The sequence below is a fragment of the Mesoplodon mirus genome, assembly GCF_964341445.2.
Source record: "Mesoplodon mirus genome assembly, chromosome: 6".
Lineage (NCBI taxonomy): Eukaryota > Metazoa > Chordata > Mammalia > Artiodactyla > Ziphiidae > Mesoplodon > Mesoplodon mirus.
In genome coordinates, this window is record NC_138982.1 from 141,191,200 (window position 1) to 141,218,071 (window position 26,872).

General features: G+C 37.0%; 1 protein-coding gene across 1 annotated transcript in view; it reads right to left on the minus strand.

The window, feature by feature from the left end:
• Positions 1–2,392: 2,392 nt before the first annotated feature.
• BRWD1 (bromodomain and WD repeat domain containing 1) overlaps positions 2,393–26,872 on the minus strand; it is a 116,081-nt gene continuing 91,601 nt past the window's right edge. The window contains exons 31-41 of the mRNA XM_082625318.1: positions 26,667–26,787; positions 25,190–25,315; positions 23,643–23,715; positions 22,498–22,539; positions 20,541–20,687; positions 19,622–19,774; positions 12,904–13,070; positions 9,622–9,848; positions 7,931–8,089; positions 4,917–5,819; positions 2,393–3,698 (exon numbers count right to left, since the gene is read on the minus strand). Coding sequence (XP_082481444.1) covers positions 2,533–3,698; positions 4,917–5,819; positions 7,931–8,089; positions 9,622–9,848; positions 12,904–13,070; positions 19,622–19,774; positions 20,541–20,687; positions 22,498–22,539; positions 23,643–23,715; positions 25,190–25,315; positions 26,667–26,787 — 3,284 coding nt within the window. The 3' untranslated portion in view covers positions 2,393–2,532. The remainder of the gene's footprint in view (positions 3,699–4,916; positions 5,820–7,930; positions 8,090–9,621; positions 9,849–12,903; positions 13,071–19,621; positions 19,775–20,540; positions 20,688–22,497; positions 22,540–23,642; positions 23,716–25,189; positions 25,316–26,666; positions 26,788–26,872) is intronic.

Sequence of the window (26,872 nt, forward strand, 5' to 3'; positions counted from 1 at the left end):
GTTACCTCAAGTGCAATTGAAAGCTATAGCACTTACTTCTGGATCAGTTCACATTCACTTTGTAACCTTTTGTCTTTTTTCACAAGAAAAATACAAACTGATCCCAAACATATTAAAGTACATCTGTGCATTAAATCCCTGCTCATTTCACATAAAGTAGAAAAAAAGTCAAACATGTTCTAGTGCTCAATGTAAACATTTTGAACTATTAATTATTTATTAATTTTCCTTAAAGGTACTTAGCAGTGTGTGTCACATATTCAAAGTTAACCTTAGGAATAGCACCGTGACCAAAAAAACCCATAAAAATGATTCTTTCTATAATCCCTTAGTTTTACTTCAGAACTTGAGAAGCTACCGTTGTCAACCATGCTTTCAAAGTCACCAGGCCAATTTTGGGGGGTTTTTGTTTGTTTGTTTGTTTGTTTTTCAGATGAAACCAAAATATTGCTTCTACACACAAAGGCCTAACCATTTTGGACAAAATGAACAATTATGAACGGTTGACCAGCCAATCAATTCAGTTAATTCAGTCCAAAAGATAAGACTAGTTCTACTGATGAAGCCTAAATGGTCAAAGTATCATTTTACCAAAAGAACTGATGTATTTATGAATATATTCCATATTTATTTATGGATTTTTTTGGTACCTTTTTCCAGGTGATGGTAAACATGGAGTTATAACCCTGAGAATAGATATAAAACAGAGAAGCTTAAGAAGAGTTAAAATAAATTAATGGATATGAAATCTATCACCATTTCTCAAAATTAAGGAAGTAAAGAGCATGCCATTAATTTTTTTCAGGTCAGTAGTCAAGGACAATTATCCTGACTCAATCTGTTAACAATACAGTTAACACGAGCTTTGAGAAGAAAAGCATCATAGTTTTGAAGTGGTGATAGCTCTCTCAACAACCAAAGGAGAGGTAGGTATACCACCTACCTCAGTTGGTAATGTCTAAGAACATCCTTCCCCTTATACCAGAGTAGAAAGAGAAAGTACCTTCTACCATGTCAACTGGAAAAGATAACTAAAAAGTAGCTACACTTAAGAACACTCTAACACTGATACCAGAGTCTGATGCTTTTCCTTATCTGCCACCTTAAGGATACACAGGAGAAAAGGGTTAATTTTGTCTGAAACCAAACACAGGGCCAATAAATAACAAAGGGTGGGAGTACTGTAACATACCCCTTTAGCTACAAAATATGTAAACCACTTGAATCAAGTCCATCTTCAGGCACAAACAAGCTAGGAATGGCCACCTATACTGTTTGGAGTAGCACAACCTATCAAGTAAAAATATTTGGCTCGAAAATAAGTGTACTATGGTATTGGATGATGTAAAAATTACGCTTTAAGTGGATTTCAAAATCATTTTCCCACAACACATGACAGTTTCTTAGATTTAAACTAGAGGTCACTAATAAAGATACTTAGTTGCACCAGCAAAGAGTGCTTGGGATTGCACACGGCAGCAGTAGACTACAAGAGATGGAGAATGACATTTAACTGTTTTCCTATAGAAATGAGATTTGTGATTGCACTCTTAACAAAAATCAACGCTGCAATGTCAAGAGATGGGGGGAAATTACACATAATTTACTCTTTTAGCCCTGTACACTCTATTAAAGAACACACTTTATCTAAATCTAAGGCACACAGACTCCTCTATTTCACAGAGTAAGACTATGGAAGACCAAGATTTTGGTTAAATTCCGTACATGGAAACCAGGAGATCTTGGAAAGACAAATCATATAGCATTTTGTTAGTGCACAATTTAAAAGAAAATGCTAGTACTATGGTCTGGCCTTAGAGGTTTAAAATGCACAAACGTTAAAAAAAAAAAAATTTACCAGCACTTTATAAATTCAAGTTTATAAAATATAATGGATGATATTTTCCTTAAAAAAAAAAGAAAAAGAGAAAGACCCAACAGGGCTTTGAAACAAAAATTGGAAACCATTTCAATGAAAATGACCAATCTGGTATAATGCATTCTACTCAAGTAGCCAGGGAAAGAAAAAAGTGGTAGGTACCTTGCCTACTAATCATGGTTACCCCTCCCACAACTGTTATGTCAGTATGCACAGAATATTTATGAAGACTCTGTAAACAAAGGTCACATGAAATTCATACTACAATAGGACTGGGATTAGAAACTACCACCTCTTGACGAATTCTGAAAATAACTGTATGACAATTGCTACCATGAAAGTAATGCTCATTGGTTTTGATAACCAGAATGTCTAGTGTTTAACATATTTCAAACTCTTGCTATATGTAAATACTGTCAAAGTAGATCTGCCCCCAAAATGAAGCATATTTTGGCACCTGTGCTGAATGCTGCTACAAAGGCAAGCAAGTGCAAATAAAAATAACAGTCATGATTTAGTCACATTCATAACTTTTCATAGAAAAATATAAATATATTCCCTGAATTGTAGGACAAAAAATAATTTCAACAGCCAGCTTTCACTATAAGTTCCAGTCCATTTCCCTCTTTAAATGAACTGGTTTTCCCTCAAGGTCATAAGGTGCAATCATCAAAATCTAACACATTTTCTAAGCTTCTATCATCATCCCCATCATGGTATCTCACGGTCCTCCTACCCTGATTTCTCGTCTTTATTTTTGAACGCCGAAGAACTCTTTTAGATTTTGCATAGTCCAAATCCTCCCAGTCATTATCATCCACATTTAACCTAGGACGTTTGCTTTGTCTTTGTCGTCTCACGGTTTTAGATACGTTAGCTGTAAAAGTTTTACCTTTTCTAACTACTTTTGCTTTTCCTTTCATTTTCCTCTTTTTGGTTTTTGTATCATCAGTAAAGTCAGCATCTGATTCAGTGGCAGATCCCAAATCTGAATCAGATTTGGGACTAGTGTCAGGTCCACACTTTGAGCTCCCTGTTGTTTCAGAAGCTTTCACATTTTCCAATTCAGGATGCAGTCTCTTCCTTTTTATTTCTGCCATCTCGGCTGCTTCCTGCGAATCCCGCATCACTTTTGTCTTACTGAAAGGAGCCTTCCCATAGGTCCTGAGTCTTCTGCCGTTCCACCTGCGTAGCCCATAATTCAGTTCCTCTTCAAAGTTATTCTCTGCAGTAGCTTTTTGCACTGGAGTTGACTCAGAAGAACATTTTCTACCAGTCTCATTCCCTGGAATATGGCTTTTTGAATCTTCCTCTGAAGACCCAATCAAGGAAGTCTTTGCTTTAGAAGGTGCAACATTTGTTTTGTGACTACTGGTATGCCTGTTCTTGTGTCTTGAATCCAACATACCTTCAGAGTCTGAGTCTTCATTTAAAGACTGATTAATACTTTTTGTGCTACCGTCTGAGTCGGCTTCAGGTGGCTTCCCTTCACAGCCATATTGTTCGTTTGGCACGTCACAGTTTACATCTCCCTCAGAATCACTCGCTATCTTCTTAGCTGTGGTACACGCAAAACGGAGGGACTTTTTCCTTCCCTTTTTGCTTCTAGTACACACATTTTCTAAACCGACGTCTTCCACATCACTCATTAGCTTGATCCTAGTAGCAGCGGTGGTGGCACATCTTCGAGGAACTCTTAGGAGACCCGTTCTGGCTTTTGATGCTTTCTTAACCACCTTCGAATTGCTGTCTGAGTCACTGGAACAGACCCTTTTCCTGGCAACTTTTCTGCTTTGTCCATGGTCTTGTGATGCAGAGTCTAAAAATTAAGAGTACTCTTTTAATCTTTAATAGAAGATTAAGTCTAAAGGAATTAAATGTTCAACATTTTAAACAACTGAAGTCCGAGATTCTTTCTAACTTGGAAAGAGGGTGGCGGTGAATGGGTTGGGCTTTTACTACTTTAGAACAGTGACTTTTTCAGCCTCAGCACCATCCACAAGTATAACATACTCCCATCAATAACATCCCATGCATTTATGTCTATATACACAAAACACTTGACACTAGAGTATTTTATTTACATGAATACAAACTACACTCTCTTCATCACTGCACTAAAGTATGCAAACTCATCACTCTCAGCCTCCCTGAAACTTCTTACCTTCACAGGTTCCATCACACACGACAGTTAGTCTTAGCTTTAGATGCCTCTTGCTCTTTAATATTTTTCAATCTCCATTTATCAGGACAATCTTAATTCAGCAAGTTATCTAAACTCTCCATGCTCCAGAGTTATTATCAGTAAAATGGACATAGTAATAATAATAGTACTTATCTCATAAAAGATATGAAGACTAAACTGGTTCATAAATAAATGTAAAGCATTTAGAAAAACTTCCTGATAAGAAATAGCTTGGTAACTTGGTAACTGTTCTTAGCTGCTATTATTTTATTTATTTATTTTTTTGCGGTACGCGGGCCTCTCACTGTTGTGGCCTCTCCCGTTGCGGAGCACAGGCTCTGGACGTGCAGGCTCAGCGGCCACGGCTCACGGGCCCAGCCACTCCGCGGCATGTGGTATCCTCCCAGACCGGGGCACGAACCCGTGTCCCCTGCATCGGCAGGTGGACTCTCAACCACTGCGCCACCAGGGAAGCCCCTGGTATCATTATTATTACTTATCACGTTCCTTTCAACCACCCCTTTTCTCTCCTCTCCTCAAACTATTATCACCAACAGCTTATAAATGTGCTGGCCTCTGCTTTTCTTAAGCCCATAGCCAACACAATATCCCCATTCCATTATAAGAAGTGAAATCTCTATTAAAAACAGCTATGGCCAAGGCTGCCTGTTACATGAGCAAAACTAAATGTACTCAACCAACAGTACACAGAGAAAAGACTAATGGAGGATGCAGGGGGTGGAGAGAAAACAGGTGGCAAAGAAAAGTTTCATGGGGGGAAAAGACAATGTATGCTATAAAAAAAGGACAGTGAGAAAAATCAGTGAACCAAGGTTAAATGTTTTGAATTACCTTTCATAAAATTGTTTGGTTTTTCTTTTGTTTTCTTGTCATCATCTGAATCCAGATCAGTTTCAGATACATGATCTGAAAAACACTGGGACCCAGCAATAGGTTCACACTTCACATTCCCTGAACTCGGGTTAACTTCCATTTTATGACATCTACCGTCTTCTCCATCTTCTGCTTCAGATCCAGAGTCCTCTGAGTCACTGAAGATTTTTGCTTTCTTAAGGAAAGTAGCGTTCTTGCGACCTGTGTTGTATCTCCTACCACCATATCTTCTTGGCTCAGAAGTTGCTTCCTCCTCTTCCTCTGAGATGCTTTCTGCCTTAGGTTTCTGTGAAGATGTTGATGGGCCAGCAGTTCTGTTACGTCCATTATCTGAATCATGACTTTTAGAGTCTTCCTCAGAAGACTCTATCTTAAGAAATTTTGTTTTAGAAGTTGCTGCAGTTTGGGACTTGTAACCATTAGCATGCCAATTTTTCCGGGCTACCCGCAAATCACTTTCTGACTCTGAATCTCCGTTTTCAGTATTCTGGGTAGCATGAGAACTGGACAGTGGTGATGGCTGATTTTGACCTTTTAGCTCCTCTTCTTCAAGTTCCGACTTTAAGCTCTGGTCATCCTCAGAATTATGTAATAACTTTTTTCTAGCTACAGCAGAAGCATTGCGGTGAGGCAGCTTACGGCCAGAACAGACACTTTCAGAGCTAGAATTCTCCTCTGCGTCACTCATTAACTTTATCTTATTGGCAGCCACAGCAGCACACTTTCGTAGCACTTTCCGGTTACTTCCAGCTCTGGCTTTTAGACTTTCACCAGTCTCCAAAGAATTGTTATCAGAATCACTTAAATAGACTCTCTTTCTAGTGGCTCTTCTGCCACATCCATTTTCTAAAGAAACTGGACCTAAAAATAAAGTAACAGTAAAATTAGAAAGGTCTTCCTTATTTCAACATTTTTAAATGACTTCATTTTAGTACTGATGTTCCTTATTTTTTTAATGCCAAAACAAGTTTACCTTTCTAAATTTAAAAAGTTTAAAGGACAGAACAGAGAGTCCAGAAATAAACCCATGCATATATGGTCAGTTAATTTACGACAAAGGAGCCAAGAATATAAAAATGGGAAGGGACAGTCTTTTCAATAAATGGTGTTGGGAAACTAGACAGCCACATGCAAAAGAACGAAACTAGACTGCTACCTTACACCATACACAAAAATTAACTCAAAGTGGATTAAAGAATGTAAGACCTGAAATCATAATACTAGAAGAAAACACGGGTAGACAAATCCTTGACATCATCCTTGGCAATGATTTTTTAGATCCGACTCCAAAAGCAAAAGCAACGAAAGCAAAAATAAGCAAGACTACATCAAACTAAAAAGCAAAGGAAATCATCAACAAAATGAAATGGCAACCTACTGAATGGGAGAAGATATTTGCAGATCATATACCTAATCAGGGGTTAATATCCAGAACTCATACAACTCAATAGCAAAAAAACAAACAATCCAATTTAAAAATGGGCAGAGAATCTGAAGAAGCATTTTTCCATAGGAGGCATACAGATGTCCAACAAGAACATGAAAAGATGCTCAACATCACTGATCATGAGGGAAATGCAAATCAAAACCACAGTGAGATATCATTTCACACCTGTTAGAACAGCTATCATCAGAAAGACAAGAAATAACAAGTGTTGGTGAGGATCTGAAGGAGAGGGAGCCCCTGTGCACGGCTGGTGGGAAAGTAAATTGGTGCAGCCACTATAGAAAACAGTATCGAGGTTCCTCAAAAAATTACAAATAGAAATATTATGTGATCCAACAATTCCACTTCTGGCTATTTATCCAAAGAAAACAAAAACATGAATGTGAAAAGATATGTGTACCCCCATGCTCACTGCAGCATTATTCACAACAGCCAAGATATGGAAACAACCTAAGTGTTCGCTGATGGATGAATGGATAAAGAAGATACACACGCACACACACACGAATACTTCTCAGCCATAAAAAAGAATGGACTCTTGCCATTTGTGACAACACAGGTGGACCTTGAGGGCATTATGCTAAGTGAAGTAAGTCAGACAGAGAAAGACACCCTATGATCTCACTTATATGTGGAATCTACAAAAACAATACAAAAAACAAACTCGTAGATACAGAGAACAGACTGGTGGTTGCCCGAGGGGAGGGTGCATAGGAAGTGAGTGAAATGGGTGAATGGAGTCAAAAGGTACAAACTTCCAGTTATAAAATAAATAAGTTATGAAGATATGTACAGCATGGTAAGTATAGTTAATAATACTGTATTGCATATTTGAAAGTTGCTAAGACTAAATCTTAAAAGTCCTCATCACAAGAAAAAAAAATTTGTGACTATGTATGGTGACGCACAGTAACTAAACATATTGTGGTAATCGTTCTGTAAAGTACACAAATGTCAAATCATTACATCGTACACCTGAAATTAATATGTTATATGTCAATTATACCTCAAGAAAAAAAAACGCCTGAAAGAAATGTAATCATGTGCAGATGTGTTAAGTCAATAAACCATCCAGGACTTGCCTGGTGGTGCAGTGGTTAAGAATCCACCTGCCAATGCACGCGACACGGGTTTGAGCCCTGGTCCGGGAAGATCCCACATGCCGCAGAGCAACTAAGCCTGTGTGCCACAACTACCAAGCCTGTGCTCTAGAGCCCGTGTGCCGCAACTGCTGAGCCCAAGCACCGCATCTACTGAAGCCTGCACGCCTAGAGCCCGTGCTCCCTGCAACAAGAGAAGCTACCGCAATGAGAAGCCTGCGCACCGCAACGAAGAGTAGCCCCCGCTCGCCGCAACTAGAGAAAGCCCATGTGCAGCAACAAAGACCCAATGCAGCCAAAAAATAAATACAAATTTAAATTTAAAAAAATTTTTTTAAGTAAATAAATAAATAAACCATCCAATATTTAGCTTTTGAATTCTCTTGATATACATTTCTCCAAAGTACCACTGAGCCTCTTCTCACCAGTTTTTCTTTTAGCGGCTCTGGTTCTGGTCACCCTGCTCCTGGCCAACCCACTACGTAAGGAGGATTCACGAGCTCTTGAACTCTCTTTGCTTTCCTCTGAACTATTTGAAGCTGAAGATGATGAAGAGGTACCTAAGGAATCTTCCAGTTCACTTTCTAAGAAAAATGAAGCATCAACAGTTCATTACATATATTCTCCTATCTTTACACACAAGCAGTTATTTTGTAACAACAGACTAAAAGCAGATTCTTAAAATACTCTGAAGAGGAGAGTATATTTTTTATAACCGTTCCAAAGAATAGCTGATAACATTTTGGTATTAAAAGGTACATAATCAGCATTTGAAATCAAGTTTGTCCTCTTATTTCTGAAAGTAACATGTTAATACTGGTTTGGATTCAGAAAATACAGTTTACATATTTTATAAACAAGCTTTCATTAAAAATTTAACTAGCTCCACTATCTTCTTCCTTCTGTTATGAGACAGGTATTTCCTATAGAAAAGACAATCATTTCAAGTCCAGTATTTCAGTAGGCTTTCAGGTCTCTTTCTAGTAGCCCTTCCTAACAGCACAGTTGTACCATACAGGCTTCCAAGCTCAAGAAAGAGCATTTCAACACACAGACACCAAAAAAAGGTAGAAAAGGTGTGAGATGAATAATTTAGATAGTACAGGTCATTTCCCCCCACCATAATACTTAATGAGTATATGCACAAGTGTAAGCACAAGATAGGAAACCAAAATTTCCTGTTCCTTCATCCAGGCTCAGTTCTTGCATGCCTATCACAAAATAAATATTTCATCAAAATGAGTGGGAACATACTGTTGAAAGACAAAATTCTGTTCCATATTACAACCCAACTCTACGTCAAAGAACAGAGTGGCTGTTAGAGGGTTATCAATCACCAAATCGTGTTTCTTCCTTTGAAATTGCTCTGCAGTTTGCCCACTCTGCCTACTCCTACTGTATCCCACTTCCCATCCTGTTGACTATGTTTCCAGATTCTTCTCCTTCCCCACATATCACTGCCAAACTGATTAATCTTCCTGAAACAGAATTCGTCATGTGATTCCTTCACAACAAGGGACCCTATTAAGTAATCCAAACTTTTCTGCAAGGCTCGCCAGTCTCTAAAATGTGGCTGCATTTTACCTGTTTGATCCTACTATTTTAAATCACAACAGTAATCATTATACCATCATCACAAGTCACCAAAATCACTCAGAGCAATATGCAAGTATGTACACACCATGGCCTCATTCGCACAATGCTGACAAAGGGTCAGCGTCAGCTACAGTTATACCACCCAATAGTAATAAAATAAACAGTTTAGAATTTACTAGGTCATCAGCATAAACGTACATGATTACCAAGTCCTTTTTTTAATTTAAAGAAATTTTTAAATGTCAAATTTTGCACAAAAAGTGGTAGTTATATCACATTATTTAAAACCTGAAGGATTCAAATTTGCTTAAAACGTGTCTGCACCACTTGCAAAGAACAGTATTTATCAAATGTAATCTAATTATTCCATGTGTTAGTTACATCTCTTCTGTTAAATTTAAGTTCCTTGAATGTCAAGGCCATGTCTTACTTCTTTATTCTTTCCTCTAAACCCACAGTAACTACCAGTGTTACCAACGTGAGTGCTCAACAGGTGAATATATAACAGTCCATTTCTCACCAGATAATGTAGAACCACTTGTTAGAGTGACAGGTGTCTTTCTCCTCATTCTTTCTGATGACGCCGCTGAATCTGAAGAATCACCAGAAGTAACACCCGAAGAGACACCAGCAGTTGTCTGGCGGCTCGCAGAATAAGCTGCCCTACTTGAGGTAGACTGGACAGGAGGACCTACCAACTCAGGAGTTACATTTGCCTGAGATTTGAAGCGCTGCTGCTTGATATTTCTGATCGAAGATAGAAAAAATAAAACAATATTTAACAAAACAGAGGATGCCTAAATAAAGTGTATTATCACTTAACCTGAGAATACCTTTATGATCAAGACCTTAAAATAGTCATTATTAACATCTTATTCTAGCATGGATTACTGTTCTCTTTAAATTTGACATCATTTTATTCCAAATTTGAGTAATGAACAAATGATCCAAGTAACAGAATTACAGAAAATCATGCTGAATACCTTAGATTCTTTGGATTAAATGCTAAGGGGAGCCAACATTTATGTAATACAGGCATTCATTCATATTACAAAATTTTTTAAAGTTATATCTGCAATAGAGCTTGTGATGTGATTTGATTTTGATTGATTGATTGATTGATTTCTGGCTCCACCACGGCTTGTAGGATTCTCAGTTCCCTGACCAGGGATTGAACCCAGGTCACACCAGTGAAAGCCTAGAATCCTAACCACTTGGCCCCCAAGGAACTGCCCATATTACAAATTTGAGCCTCAATATGACAACATTCCCTCTAGGCTCCTATTTATATATACCTAAAGACAGTATATAATTAGGAGAAATTGACAAAACCTGAAGAGAAAGAACAGAGAGGCAAAAAAGAGAACAAGCTAGTTTTTTTCTGAGACCAATCTGTTTACATCTAAGTGCCAATTCACCAAAATTGGCCCCTGAGCCATGGATTATTGTGAAAAAGAGTGGAAGTTTAAGATAAGACAATCTTTGGGTTTAAATTACAGATCTGAGTAATATTCATGTTTTTTAAAGATAATCCTTTAAAACAAAAGGATTTGGTTTTGTTTTCCTTTAAAACAAAAAGATAAAGGAGCTTTTAGGAGTATCTAAGACATCTGAGCTTAAAGATAACCACAATTAATCAACTATACTTCAATTTTTAAAAAACACAATTCTTTTAAGCAGTTATTATTTATCATAATCAAGAAAATTCAAGTTTCCAAATGTAAACAGACCATGTTTAAAGACAAGTAGTCTTTCAGTTTCCATGTGTTAAATCCAATCTGTCTGCTACAAATGGGAGGGGGACAAGTGACTGTAAAACGTAACATCTTGGTTTCCTCTTTTTATTAAAAAACAAAAAAATTTTAAAAAGAAAACTCAAACTTGTTATGTCAAAATTTTAACTTCCATTAATATCAGCTGGAGGGTAATACAAAAAGAAATAATTATATGCTTATATACTTATAAACTTGACTTTTAACAGTAGACAAGGTGATAGTGGCTCAAGAATGAAAACTTTTCCTTTTTATCCCATCCTTTATGAAGAAAAAAATGCAGAAGGCCTCAGAGACCTTTGGGAGACCATTAAACATAGCAACATATGGGAGCCCCAAAGGAGACGAAAGGCGCAGAACAAAGTATCTGAAGAAATAATGGCTGAAAACCACCCAAATCTGATGAAAAACATTATACACCCACAAAGCTGGACAAATTTCAATAAGGATAAACTGAAAGAAATCCACACCTATAGTCATTTGCAAGATGAAGACAAAAAGAAAATCTTGAAAGCACCAAGAGAAAACTCCATATGCACAAGGAAGGGAACCCCAGTAAGATTAACAGCTGACTTCTCATCAGAAACACTGGAGGTCAGCAGGCAGTAAGATGACACATTCAAAGTGCTAAAAGAAAAACACTGCCAACTAAACTAGTCTTAAATAATAAAACTAGTCTTAAATAATAAAAGTGAAATTAAGACATTCCCAGATAAACAAAGATTAAGAGAATTCACTGCTCTCATGTCTGCCTTACAAGAAATATTAAAGGACTTCAGGCTGAAAAGAAATGACACCAGAGGGTAGCTCAAATCTATAAAAAGACCACTGGGAAAGGTAATTACATAAGTAAATATAAATAACAGTATAAGTAATTTGTTTATTCTTATCTGATTTAAAAGACAACTTCATAAAACAACATATAAAGATATAACCTGTATGACAGTAACAGCACAAGTAAGAAGGGGAAGGGAGCTAAACTAGAACAAAATTCTTATACCTATGGGAATTAAATAGTATTAACCTGAAGTAGATTGTTTTCCATTGAGATGCATGGTGTAATACCAAGAACAACCATGAGGAAATCAAGGGTATAGTGCACATTCAAAATATACATGACAGGTTTCCCTGGTGGCGCAGTGGTTGAGAATCTGCCTGCCAATGCAGGGGACATGGGTTTGATCCCTGGTCTGGGAAGATCCCACATGCCGTGGAGCAACTAAGCCCATGCGCCACAACTACTGAGCCTGTGCTCTAGAGCCCATGAACCACAACTACTGAGCCTGCGTGCTGCAACTACTGAAGCCTGTACGCCTAGAGCCCGTGCTCCGCAACAAGAGAAGCCACCACATTGAGAAGCCCATGCACCACAATGAAGAGTAGCCCCCACTCGCCACACTAGAGAAAGCCCACGTGCAGCAACAAAGACCCAACGCAGCCAAAAATAAATAAATAAAATAAATTTATTTTTTTTTAAAGTATGTGAAAACAAACTAAACACTAAAAATCTCAATTTCCATATTTCAACACTTCAAAATATCTATAAATTTGATATTAATGTGAGCTACATAGCCATAAATGGCAAAATATAAATTAATATTAATTTACTATAAAGAGAATAAATCCTGCATTTTATATTTCTTCTCTACAACTAATCCCCAGTGAAAATAGAGTGCATTACATCTAACTGGCATTTTCCCTTACACGATCAAATGCTCAATAGCCATACACAGTAATCATTTTACCCTCTGCATTTAAAAAAAAAATTCTTATGCAAAAGACAATATTTTGAATAATCCTTAGTAAGATTTAGTTGATGCTTTTCATTAAATGCTTACAAATGTATATAACTAAAAATTAATGCAACAGCTCTATATGCAGAGAATGCTTTCAAGCCATAAAAAACAATGACTATTCTTTTCTGAATATACTGTAAAATGATTAAGAATTTTTAGCTTAATAAAATCAAAGAAGTATCACAACCTGAAATTTTTAAAAACTACACACCAAGACTGCAATAACCAATTTACCTGATACTTCTGTTAGACTGACTGACACGGTTACAGTTTTGCCGTCTCTTGAACCTCTGGCTTCTTCGAAGTTTTTCACTGAATTTTTGACCAATCTTAAAATCAGAAGAGATTTTCTTCATTTTTTCTTCAAATAAGGCAGACAATCTCAACGTCATACTGTAAATCTGCAGGGACATGAGCAAAACTAGTACTATAAAATATCTTTTCAAATATTTTTACAAGTAAAATTAGTCATTGAGGCTACTTGTAATCTATTATATCACTTATAGATAAATGACTGTTCCTTACTTTATTTCCTATCCCTTCCCTGCAAGGACAGTGGAAGTATCAAATATACACTTCTCTGATGAAAAGAAAGTAATTTTAAATCAATCAACCCTAGGGTTGTATCTAGGGTTTATGTCTGTATGTCAATGGTTCTCAACTGGTTTTTTCCACATCTACGTGTACAAATCCCCAAAATGCCTCCTTCTCCTAAAGTTAGATAGCAAGTTGGTTGTTTTTTTTTTGTTTTTTTTTGTTTTGTTTTTTTTTCAGTACGCGGGCCTCTCACTGTTGTGGCCTCTCCCGTTGCGGAGCACAGGCTCCAGACGTGCAGGCTCAGCAGCCATGGCTCACGGGCCCAGCCGCTCTGCGGCATGTGGGATCTTCCCTGACCGGGGCACGAACCCGTGTCCCCTGCATCAGCAGGCGGACTCTCAACCACTGCGCCACCAGGGAAGCCCCCTGGTTGGTTTTAAGGTTGCTATTTAGGCAGCAGAAAAGCAGTGTCCCCTTGGGGCAAGGGAACGAAAGCACTTCTACACTAGTCTCTACTTGAAATCTGACTGCCTCTGATGCCACTTAGATTATTATTGGGAAAAAAATGATTGCTTACATCCAAAAGGAGACATTATGCCTTATAACTTTATATAAGAAAGATTGTGTTCTAGTAACTTTTATAATTAAATAACATCAAATCTTCAAAAGAACAGCAATGTGATATTAAGTGCCACTATAAATAACTTTCTGGCACAGCTATGTATTCACAGGAAGTACTCTTTACTCACCCACAATCATTCTTGTAAAGTAAAAATCTAATATTCAAAAGCTAAATATCAATCATTCTGGTGCATGGTAGAGGAGGGTGAAGAGACTAACACTGGGGAACCTTTAAAAAGTATGTAAAATGTATGAATTTCTCATATTCATATATATATATACACACACATACATAAACAGGTATCCCCACTTTCAAAAACGCTACTTTCTGCCACTTCACTTTTACAAAAGACCTACTTTATTAGTACTTGTTTTCGCTAACTGAAAAAAAATCCAAAGAAGATTTTTACTTTTATGAACACAGGTGAAAACACAGTTCAGCATTTGTTTGCAGCCAGCTGTTATAGAGGTAGTGCGTACCCCAAACAGCAAGAGTAGCACCGCCAAGCTCCTTCCCCAGCAACTACACTCAGCATCTCAGCATCAGGTGGCCACAGTTTTTTGTTTGTTGTTTGTTTTTGTTTTTTAGCAACGTCCCAAACCAGAGAGATACATTTATTATGGTTGCTGAGCTGGCATTGACACGTTATCACCCAAAGTCCATCAAAACCATTAGGGTTCATTCTTGGTGCTGAATATTCTATGGGCTTTGACAAAAGTATAATGACAACAGATTTTCCCTTTCGGCGCTTTGAATATGTAATTCGACAGCCTTCCAGTCAGCAAAGTTCTGGCAGAGAAATCAGCTGACAGCTTTAAGGGGTATCCATTACGTTATGACTCTTTGTTTTTCTCTTGCTGTCTTTAGAGTTCTCTCTTTATGCTTAGCTTTTACCATTTTAATTATGATGTGTCTTGGTGTACATCTCTTGGTGACTCATTTTGTTTAAGCAGGTCGCCACAGTTTTGAACTGTGTATCTGTGAGCATCTGTGCTTTATTTTGATCTATTCCGTGCATCTGTTATCAAGATGTGTCTTAAGGTAGCTGGTTCTTCACCTAGAAATGGGGTACGTTCAAATACAGGAGGAAACCTATATACATATACATATAATAAGAATATGTGAAATCTGTAATCCCTCTTTATCTTTGAAGTGATCTTTAAGTTATTTCCAGTATTTTGTATATATATTATATTTATTCTTTTCCCTCAAACGTGAACTCTAGCATAAGTCACCAATTTTAACAAGAGTGATTTTTTTCCCTCAATCGTATTAAGTTTGAAAGCTCTGATAATCTTGAGTACCACCACTTTCATCTGAAAAATTCAATAATACATTTGAATTAAAAATAAAATTGTTTAACAAAAATGAGTGCTAAAATTATTAGTTCCTCAACATGAAAAAGGGCATGTGTGAAAACCCCACAGTTATCATTATACACAATGGAAAATGACTGAAAATCTTTCCCCCTTAGATCAGGAATGATACAAGGATGCCTGGTTTCACCACTGTTATTCAACACTGTACTTTAAATTCTACCAGAGCAATTAAACAAGAAATAAAAATAATTCAAATTGGAAAGGTAGAAGTACAACTATCTCTATTTGCAGATGAAATGATCCTATATATAGAAGCAATCAAAGATTCTACAAGAAAGCTATTAGTGCTAATAAATTAATCCAACAAAATTACAGAGTATGAGATCAACACACAAGAAGCTGCTCTGTTTCTATACACCAACAATGAACAAGCAAAAAAGGAAATTAAGAAAGAAACTGCATCTCAAATAGCATCTAAAACAATAAAATATGTGGGAATAAATTTAACCAAGGAGCTGTAAGACTCTCCACTGAAAATTACAAAACATTGCTGGAAGAAATTAGACCTAAATAAATGGAAAGACATCTGGCATTAAGGGATAGAAAAACAGTAGTCAGGATGTCAATACTGCCCAAAGCAATCTACACATTCAATTCAATCCCTATCAAAACAGACATGGAAAAAGTCAATCCTCAAATTCATAATGAATTGCACCCCCTGAATTGCCAAAACAATCCTGAAAGAGAACAAAGTAAGAGGACTCAAATTTCCTTTATTGCCAAACTTACTACTAAAGCTACAGTAAACAAAACATTGTAGTAGTGACACAGAGACAGACACTCATATGTATAAACCAATGGAACAGAACTGAGCTCAGAAATAAACCCATATATCTATGGCCAACTGATTTTCAAAAAGGGTGCCAGGCCACTTAATAGGGAAAGAATAGTCACTTCAACAGATGTTGCTGGGACAACTGGATTTCTACATGCAAAAGAATAAACTGGACCTCTCTCTTACACCACATACAAATATTAACTCAAAATGGATCAATAGCTTAAATAAGAACTAAACCATAAAACTCTTAGAAGAACACATGAGGTGAATCTTCATGACACTGAATTTGGCAGTGGATTTTTTTAAACTATTTTGAACACTATTTCCAAACATTTGCCTCCATAAATTACTCCTTAATATATATGTTTTGTGCAAGTAGTCTTTTCCACAGTTAATACTGACTGTCTATAAAAAATAATTATTAAGGGCTTCCCTGGTGGCGCAGTGGTTGAGAGTCTGCCTGCCGATGCAGGGGACACGGGTTCGTGCCCCGGTCTAGGAAGATCCCACATGCCGCGGAGCGGCTGGGCCTGTGAGCCATGGCCGCTGAGCCTGTGCATCCGGAGCCTGTGCTCCGCAATGGGAGAGGCCACAAAAGTGAGAGGCCTGCGTACCAAAAAAAATAATAATAATAATTATTATTATTATTATTATTAAAATTAGAATTAATGGATCAAATGGCACTTAAGCTTCTGACACATATTTTTCAAATTGCTCCATAATAGTGTTGGGCATCTTACAGGCTGTGTGACGCTAAGTAGCAATGGGTTCTTAAACATGAAACCAAAAGCACAAGAAACCAAAGAAAAAAAAATAGATTAATTGGACTTCATCAAAATTAAAAACTTTTGGGGCTTCCCTGGTGGCACAGTGGTTGAGAGTCCGCCTGCTGATGCAGGGGACACGGGTTCGTGCCCCGGTCCGGGAAGATCCCACATGCCGCAGAGCGGCTGGGCCCGTGAGCCATGGCCACTGAGCCTGCACGTCCGGAGCCTGTGCTCCGCAACGGGAGAGGCCACAGCAGTGAGAGGCCCACATACCACAAAAAAAAAAAAAAAAAAATTTTTTGTGCATCAAAGGACATTATCAAAAGTGAAAAGACAACCTACAGAGAAAATGACTGGAAAACATTCATCTGATTAGGACTTAATATCCAGAATATATTTAAAAATTCTTACAACTCAACAACAAAAGGACAAAAATCCAATTAAAAATTGGGCAAAGCACTTGAATAGATATTTTTCCAAAGAAAATATACAAGTGGTCAATAAGCACATGAAAAGATACTTAACATCATTAGTGTACTGACTATATTTTCTTATTTTCTATATCCTTGATGCTCTGGCATTTGGAGCCTTGATCCTGGAGAGACTACCCCATCCCAGGGCTAGTTCCCAGAGATAGCAAGTGGCTTTTTTTTGCAGGTGTACCTCTGATACAGAAAACAATCAATCCAGAGACCAAACGCCTAACAAAGTCTTCTTTATCAAACTCTCATACACCAAGCCAATATTCCCCCTACCCAAATCACCCCAGGGCCAGGAATCAGACATCTAGAGACACCCCTACAGATCAAAGCTCCAATTACTACAAACTAGCCAATCCTAGACTGTTCACTCTGCCCTGCCCTGCCTTGCCGTCCTGTGAAAACCCCAATCCATACTCTTCCCTTCCCTCCCCTCCCCCCTGCCTACTCATCAACCTTGTTTCACACTTCTGTTTCTAGGGATCTGTGAGTATAAAGTTCTTCCTTCATGACAATTCATGTCTGCATGTCTTACTATATCTAATTAAAATAAATTCTAGATATAATTTTTAATAAGTCATAACATAAATACAAATCAAAACTACAAGGAGATAACACTTCACATTCACTACGATGGCTATAATTTTTTTAAAAAACACAGAAAATAACAAATTTTGGCAAGTATGTGGAGAAACTAGAATCTTCGTACATTGCCAGTGGGAATACAAAATGGTGCAGCCATTATGGAATACAGTTTGGTGGTTCCTGAAAAGCTAAACATAGAATTACTCTATGAACCAGAAATTCCACTCTTAGATATATACCCAAGAAAACTGAGGTCAAGAACTCTTACAAATACTTGTATTCCCATTAATCACAATAACCAAAAAGTAGAAACAACTCAAGTGTCCATCAAAAGATGAATGAACAAAATGTCATATACCCATACAATGAAATATTAGTCAGCCAGAAGAAGGAATGAAGTTCCAATACAGGCAACAACATGGATGAACCTTTAAGGTACTATGCTAAGTGAAATATGCCAGACACAAAAGACAAATATTGTGTGATTCAATTTGTATGAAATATCTAGAACAGGCAAATTCAGAGAGATACAAAGTAAATTGGAGGTTACCAAGGGCTGAGGGAAGGGGAGAATGTGGAGTTACTTGCTTACTGGTGACAGAGTTGCTGTCTGGGATGATGAAAGAGTTCTGGAAATAGACAGCAGTGATGGCTGAGCAACACTGTGAATGTAATTAATGCCACTGAACTATATACTTAAAAATGGTTAAAATGATAAATTTTATGTTTTATATATATATATATATATATATATATATGTAACCACAATTTTGAAAATTTGGTAATACACTAAAACCCACTCAATTGTGCACTTTAAATGCATGACTTGTGTGATGTATCCTCAAACATATATTTTAAGCAAAAGGGAAAAAGACATGAATGAAATTCCTTTTCTGTCTGGAAAGAAAGTCTCACAAATGGTGAATACTGACAATAACACAAGCTTGGAAACATGTTAGCCTTGTATGTTAAACTGATCCAATAAGCAATTTGGATACCGAATGCAATGAAAAGGTTCTCAGATTAAGAGAAGAAATAATGATGCAGGCAGAGTCTGATAATAAGTAATGAGGGGGAAGTGAAATTCAGACACAATGGTTACTTAGCAGTGATAGTCACTGATGATAGAGAAAGTGCTGCAACAGCAAGCAAGGGCTTTAGTTTACAGTCGTACTCTCAAAGTATTGTGTGTTTTTTTTAAATTACCCAGCACACTGGCTACAAAGGTTGATGAATATTCACTGAGAGTATGTGTACCCTTTTGTGTATTTATTATGTTTCAACAAGTTTTGAAAAGTTATCCAACACAGAACATTTGAACAAAAATTTAGGAATGTCCACTCTACTTGTGTTCTTAACTCATCAGATGGCCGATGTTTCTTCTTCAGATAAAAAATGTTAGTATGACAACAGTAGTCCACGCCCACTTCAGATTTTCCTTTTCTTACTTTTAATATTCTTCCAGCCTCTATCACTAAGTTCCCAATCCACTTTTCAAGATTCCCATATGTAAGAAAACAGATTTTTCTCACTGTATACATCAAAATCAAATTTGTTCATTTTTCACTGGTGTCCTCATTCGCACCAATCCTCTTTTGTTTATAAAACTTGAGGAAAGCGGAACAGTGTCACAAGGAAATGATGTTTCCTAAGCAGATGCCTGGGCAGTGGCACTCTATGCTTAACAGTGGTCTTACTCTACTCACTGATCTTTTATGCTCCCACCTCTACCAAACACTAGAAAATTACCATCTACACAGATCACACATACTCTTTTTTTTTTTATAAACCACTTTTAAAATTACCTTTGATCTTTTATTTGGTGTATATGCTTTTGCATTGCTAAATATCAACCGGATGTCTTTGCAAAATTCCAAAGGGCTGTCATAATTTCCCGCTTCTAAAGTTTCCCTTACTGTTCCAAAATCCATTGGAGTATCTATAATATCTCGGTAATCCTAGGTTTTAAAAACAATAATTAGTTCAAAGATTCAATTCCTGTTTTTAGAAATGTTAAGTGCATCAAATCTCTAAAATATTCAAAATGACAGAAGAAAAAAAGGTTACAAGGATCTTAAGAATCATTAATAATTTTAAAAAAGACATCCAAACATATGGACAAGAAATATAACAAAATTATATACTTGGTAGCAAGATATGAAATAGTTTTTATTTCCTTCTTTATACCCTTCTATAATTTCTAAGCTTCCTACAGTAAATTTGTGCTTTCTAATCTTTTTTTTTTTTAAGGTCATTTTCAATTTCCCTATTAGAAAGTAAAGACAGACACTTTTAACCAATTCATAGTTTTCCTGGGGCTGGGCCTAGTAATCCTCCAATTATATTATGTAACACTGGTTAACTAAGTCTTAACCCAAGTTACAAGGGTGTCTATTAATTCAAGAAAACTGTGTAAAACAACTCTTCCACAGCTGAATTAGTGGTCAGAGACAAAGTTAACAGGAAACCTAGTCATCTTACTTTTTGGTTGCTGGAGGCGGGGGGGGGGGGTTCTTTTTTTTTTTGGCCACGCCACATGGCTTGCAGGATCTCAGTTCTCCGACCAGGGATTGAACCCGGGTCACAGCAGTGAAAAACCCAGAATCCTAACCCCTAGGCCACCAGGGAATTCTAGACACCTTACTTTTTAATTTGAATACCTCTACCCCAATCTCCTCTACACCAACGAGAAAAGCCCCAAACATTCAAATAATGACAACTTACTGGATATTCAACCAAATCAACAGGTTGTCTAAATGGTTCAGAATCTTCACATTGAAATATTAAGTTCACTAGTTCCTTACACTGTTTCTTCCAGTTGCTTTCAACATAATTGGTTGCTTTGATGCTCCTTGTTTTCCAATCATGAACCTAAAAATACATTCATAATATTAGAAGTTTTTTCAATCTTGGAAAAGTCACACTATGGTATGGTATAGTATAATGGTAAGAATGCAACTGAGCTGTTGTCTTCTGTATTATGTCATAATGTGTCATTACATGATTTTCTATCTACTTGGGGAAAAAATCCACTCTTTAAAAAAACCCAATGTCACATCTGTTACTCTAAAAACATTTTCATTCCACCACTTATCTCCTAAGTTTAGAAAATGTTCTCACAGAATATGAAGTATCACACTGGATAATGTAGTAGGCAGAATAATGCTCCCAAAGATGTGTACATTTTGGTCCCAAGAACCTGTGACTATGGCAAAAGGGACTCTGCAGATATGACTAAAAGAGTAGATAGACTTTGAGATGGGGAGACAGTCCTGGATTATCAGGGTGGGCCCAATGTAATCACAAGGGTCCTCATACAAGGGAGGCAGAAGAGTCAGAGGCAGACTGGAAGATGCTATGCTGCTGACTTGAAGATGCAAGAAGGGGACCATGAGGCTCCAGAAGCTGGAAAATGGAAGGAAATGAATTCTACCCTAGAATTTCCAGAAAGGAACACAGCTATGCTGACATCTTGACTTTAGTCCAGTGAGACTCATGTCAAACTTCTAATCCACAGAACTACAAGGTATTTTTATTGCTTAAGGCACTAGATTTATAATTTGCTACAGCAATCATGACAAATACTAAACAGATACTAAATACTTAGAAGTCTGTTTAGAAATGAAATTATATGAAAATGGTAATAATTCAAGTCTTAACTTTTCATTGTTATTTGAGGCAGCATATTATGAAAATTGATGTGATAAAAAGCTTAAATTTAAGCAGCATTTGAATGAAATATAAGATAACACTATTAAGCATTTTCCAATTAATAAACTTTACTTTTAATTAACATATTATACTACATAAGAGCTTCAAGAACTGCTGATGACACCACAATTTTAACTACTCAATATCCAAAGCTTATCTCCCACTTTGTTCTCCCCTATCCTCCCAACAAATCCTCATTTTAAAAAAAAGGTTCAGTCACCAAATCCTAGTTAATTTTCCCATTAAAAGGCCTCATCTTCTTTCCTTCCTCTCTATTGCAAGCCAACACTATTCTCTTTTCTTTTTTAATGGCCACGCCACTGTGCGCTTGTGGGATCTTAGTTCCCTGACCAGGGACTGAACCCGAGCCCTCGGCAGTGAAAGTGCGGAGTCCTAACCACTGGACCACAAGGGAATTCCCAGCCAGCACTGTTCTTGACTAAGTTTCCCACCTTTTCTCTGAGATTCTTGCAATGAACTCCTAACTTTAATACAAATCTATCTAACTTTAATCAAAATCTATCTGTTTTGGCTATGAAACTGACTCTCTACTGTAAATTTTTAAAAAATCTTTGGTTTACAATATCACCATAATCTGCTCCCAACATAACAGCCACACACAACCACTTTGCTCACTCCAAAATTCAACCCCTACACCAGTCAGGCCAATGATCTCAGTAGCCCACTGACATGCCACACTTTCCTACATTTTTAGCTTGAATCATAATAACCCTTACTTTTCGAGTGTCCTCTTCTTACTCTATCTCATTCTGAGGACACAGTCCAAATCCCAACCCTCCCACTAAACCTTACCTAGCCATCCACCTTACAGTGATTTCTCCCATTTCTCTTATAAAATATTCAATATCAATATCAATGTAACTTTTCAAAGACAACACCTAAAATCTTATGTTGATTTTAAAACACAGAGTAAATAAACAACTAAGGTTAATCACACAAATTAACTTACTCTCCTTCTTCCAGAAGATGTTTTAGGAAGATCACTATCATCCTAGGGATAAAAATCAGAGCATTTTAAGTGTTAATATTTTCATTAGATATGCAATAATCTTAGCATATCAAAGACATTAGGTTTACGAGGGTTATAACTTGTTAACAAAATCTCAAAATACAGATTATCAGATGGTCTTTGTGGCACTCACCCTCCAAGAAACCAACCCTTATTCTTATTCTTAATAACCCTTTACATTCCCTAACGTAAACATGCACTAAATCCAAAATACAGCTATCAAAAGTTGCCTTGTGCATGTCCACAGAACACATGCCCAAGGAGCTTTAAATGTGTTTTTACCTCTTCCACAAAACTCAGAAAGAGTCTCCCACAGATTCCTACATTTTGTATGCTACACATTTTCTTATTCCCTAAATCACATATTAGCATCCCTATTTTTATTCCAATGAAAATCAGTGAACTACAATAATAGTTTGTGTAGAAACTGACACCACACTGTTTTTAGAAAAATATCCTTCCTGCAACTCCATACAACAACCTGATTTTCTATGAAGTGAAATTACACAACATCAATGACATCTGCCTTTACTTACACTTCAACACCATCTTGAGTGAAGGATTTTAGGGTACTTACAGCATGGTAAAGTTCATTAATTTTTAATTACAATTAAATCCAACTCTCAGATACTGATTTTTTTTTTTTTTTTTGGCTGTGCCACATGGCTTGTGGGATTTCAGTTCTCCAAACAGGGATTGAACCCAGGCCACGGCAGTGAAAGCACCGAGTCCTAACCACTAGACAGACTGCCAGGGAATTCCCTCAGATGCTGATTTTACCAAACATATCCAAGGTACTTCTTACAATACACCTTTCTCTATCTCAAATTTGGAAAGAGAACATATTCCACACCCAAGTTAATTCACTTAGACATAACTTGTTTGTTTAATATCAATTATTGGCTATTACCTCATTGATGATCTAGATCATTTAAAAATGTAGTTTTATCAAGTGCCCTATTTTCATAGTTCATTGGAATATAGCAAGAATTGATTTAGGTAACCAATGTTTTCTACTTCACTCTTCATTTTAAGTTATCATTTGAAATTAACAAAAATCATTATAAAATTGACAAACTTCATACCAAATCCCCGGCATTTTGCTCATCATTTTCAGAAGTGTTAGAAAGTTCTGAGATATTTGTACAGTCTTGACTCCTAAAAGACAATTTTTTAATTTAACAGTATGCAAATGTAGTCCCTGTCTCCAAATATTCAAACTACAGGTTAAGATACAAACACTTCCCCAACTATGCAAACAGTTCCCCAACTATGCACACCTAATTTCAAGCAGTAGAATATCAGGTTTTTACTCTATCCTCTGTGGAAACAACTGACCATACTAGAACACTGAAAGTGAATTTTTTTTTCAATTTAAGTGTGTACAGAAATACTATATGTATAGCCTCAATTGGATGAATACACGGATGAGTTTTTCAAACTTATCAGCACTAGTAATATTTGTACAGTGAGTACCAGGAAAATGGTTGATTTGAGATAAAAAAAGAATAGAAGCAAAAAAGGAAGTAAAAACTAAAATAAATTATATCTTAACCTCACTGTAAACACAGCAGAAGAAAGAATCATAAAATAGGGGTATCTAGGCACAACGGAGATGAAAATGTGTATGTGACCTTCCTGAAGTAGAAAGAAGAAACTTTGGGAGGAGAGGCAACAAGTTTGAGTCCTCCAGCCATCAGACAGATTCAGCCCAGGAGAGTGAAACAGCTAGAATCAGTTATTCCCCAGTTTGTAGCCAGATATTGAAAATGATGTCAGAGCTTATAAATTATCTTCTCCAGTATATAATTCTTTCAAAGAATTTTATAACTGGGGGAAAGGCATACAAGATCATATAGCAAAATCATTCATTTTAAAGGAAAGAGGCTGAGTAATATGTGCAAAGTCACCCAGAAAGTTCACCAGAACAGATTAGGTTAGAACCTGGATCTCAATTTGCAGGTCAGTTTTCATCCTACTAGTCCAAATCGATTTCCAAATGCAAGAAAAGTGTGGAATATTCACAGGATACAATCCAAAACAGATTAAAACTCAATCTAATCATGAGAAAATATCAGACGAGCCAGATAATTACACAGTACAAAATAAGTGTCCAGCACTCATAAAAAAAAGATGATAAAAGAAAGGAAAGGCTAGAGAACAGATTAAAAGAGACAAAGAAAACAAAACAGTGAATGCAGTGGGAATTCTGGATTGGATCCTGAAACAGAAAAAGACATTGATGTAAAAGCTGATGAAATCCAGATAAATTCTACACTTTAGTCAATAGTACTGTACCAAGGATAATTTCTTAACACTTCATAAGGACACCACAGTTGTGTAAAATGTTAACCTAAGGGGAAAACAGGTGAAGGGTATATGTATACATAGGGCAACTCTCTGTAGTATAAAATTATTTCAAAATTTTAAAAAATAGAAAAAATTGGACTATTCAGTTTCTCATTCCTTTACCTAAATTACAATCACAAAAGAAGAAACGTAAAGAAATGTCATTTAATGTAACACATTAAAAGGGTATAATTCAGAGAGCACAAATTGAGAACTGGATAGTTTTAAGAGCACAATATGCAAAGTCACTTTTCCACAACATCTATAATATGAGGTCACTTACTTGATAAATTTCAAAAGCTGGTCAGTTATCTTCTTAGCTGATCTTGCAATTACACTCTCAGGTTCATTAAATGTTCTGGCATTATGTTCTATATATCTGACTTCCCAAACTAATGCAGATAGCCTCCTTCAAAGTAAAAAATAGGCAATTTAGGGCTTAAAAAATGAAAAGACAGAAACCAAGTAAAAAAATCCAGCATGTTAAGCCAGCATGATATATTAATTAAACCATAAGTGCAAAGTTATAATGAATAACTTTCTAATACTCTCAACTTGATCACAGTCATAAGCAATTATATTGGAAGCTGAACTGCAGAGAATACATTTAAGGACTGAAAGTCGTAACAGATCACTTAATCACATCCAGAAAACCAAAAGAGCAACCGTCCCTTTTCACACTGCCTATAGGTATATTTGAAGCTACTGAGACTCAATGAAGAAAATGTGTTAAATACCATCGATCCTAAGAAAGTCAATCTGACTATAAACTCACAAACTGGTTTCTGAACGAATGCACTACAGAGGTAAATTAACATCAACAATGTGAACTCAAGAAGTCAGTTTTTTGTAAAGATAATTTCTCAAAGCAGCTGAATCATACAGAAAACCATCACCTGCTTTAAAAAAAAAAAAAAAAAAAAAAATCGGGCTTCCCTGGTGGCGCAGTGGTTGAGAGTCTGCCTGCCGATGCAGGGGACATGGGTTCGTGCCCCGGTCCGGGAAGATCTCACATGCCGCGGAGCGGCTGGGCCCGTGAGCCATGGCCGCTGAGCCTGTGCGTCCGGAGCCTGTGCTCCGCAACAGGAGAGGCCACAACAGTGAGAGGCCTGCGTACCACAAAAAAAAAAAAAAAAAAAAAAATCTGGGCTTCCCTGGTGGCACAGTGGTTGAGAGTCCGCCTGCCGATGCAGTGGACACGGGTTCGTGCCTCGGTCCGGGAAGATCCCACATGCCGCGGAGCGGCTGGGCCCGTGAGCCATGACCGCTGAGCCTGCGTGTCCGGAGCCTGTGCTCCGCAACGGGAAGAGGCCACAACAGTGAGAGGCCCACGTACCGCAAAAAAAAAAATCACTGAGAATGGGAAATTTTATAGTTTTCAAAGCTCTAGAAGCCAGAGATAAAAAGTTGATGACTCTGGGGATTTAATCTTTCAAAGGCCAAAGTCATTATTAACTAAATTTTATATTTAAATGGAGCAGCTTTTGCAAGAAAAGCAGACTACTAAAGACTGAGGAATGAAACGTGGTACTTCTCCTTATCCAGGTTCTATCCATACCTACCAACAGGCATCTAACACACTGTCTTACACACAGGACCAAGAAATGACTGTAACAAAAGAAGAGAATGTAACAGAAAATGATGTTAATCAGCCCCCACTCCACCACTGTCACTATCAGCCACCACTACCTCTCTTAACTCTACCTGGTTAAATGGCCAAATATCTTTTCAAATTTTTTTTAAAGTAGGTTTCTACTGACCTGTAAAATCGATTAACAAGTCTCATTCGAATTGTATACAGATCAGTTGGATAGGCCACTACAGTACAGTACTTTGGATATGTACACAGATCAACTGGACCTGCAAAAGCTGCTGCTATATCTGTAATGGCAGAAGGAAGAATTTTCATCAAGAAATTCATTACCTCTAAGTGATATTTCTCTACAAATCATTCACAAACAGAGCT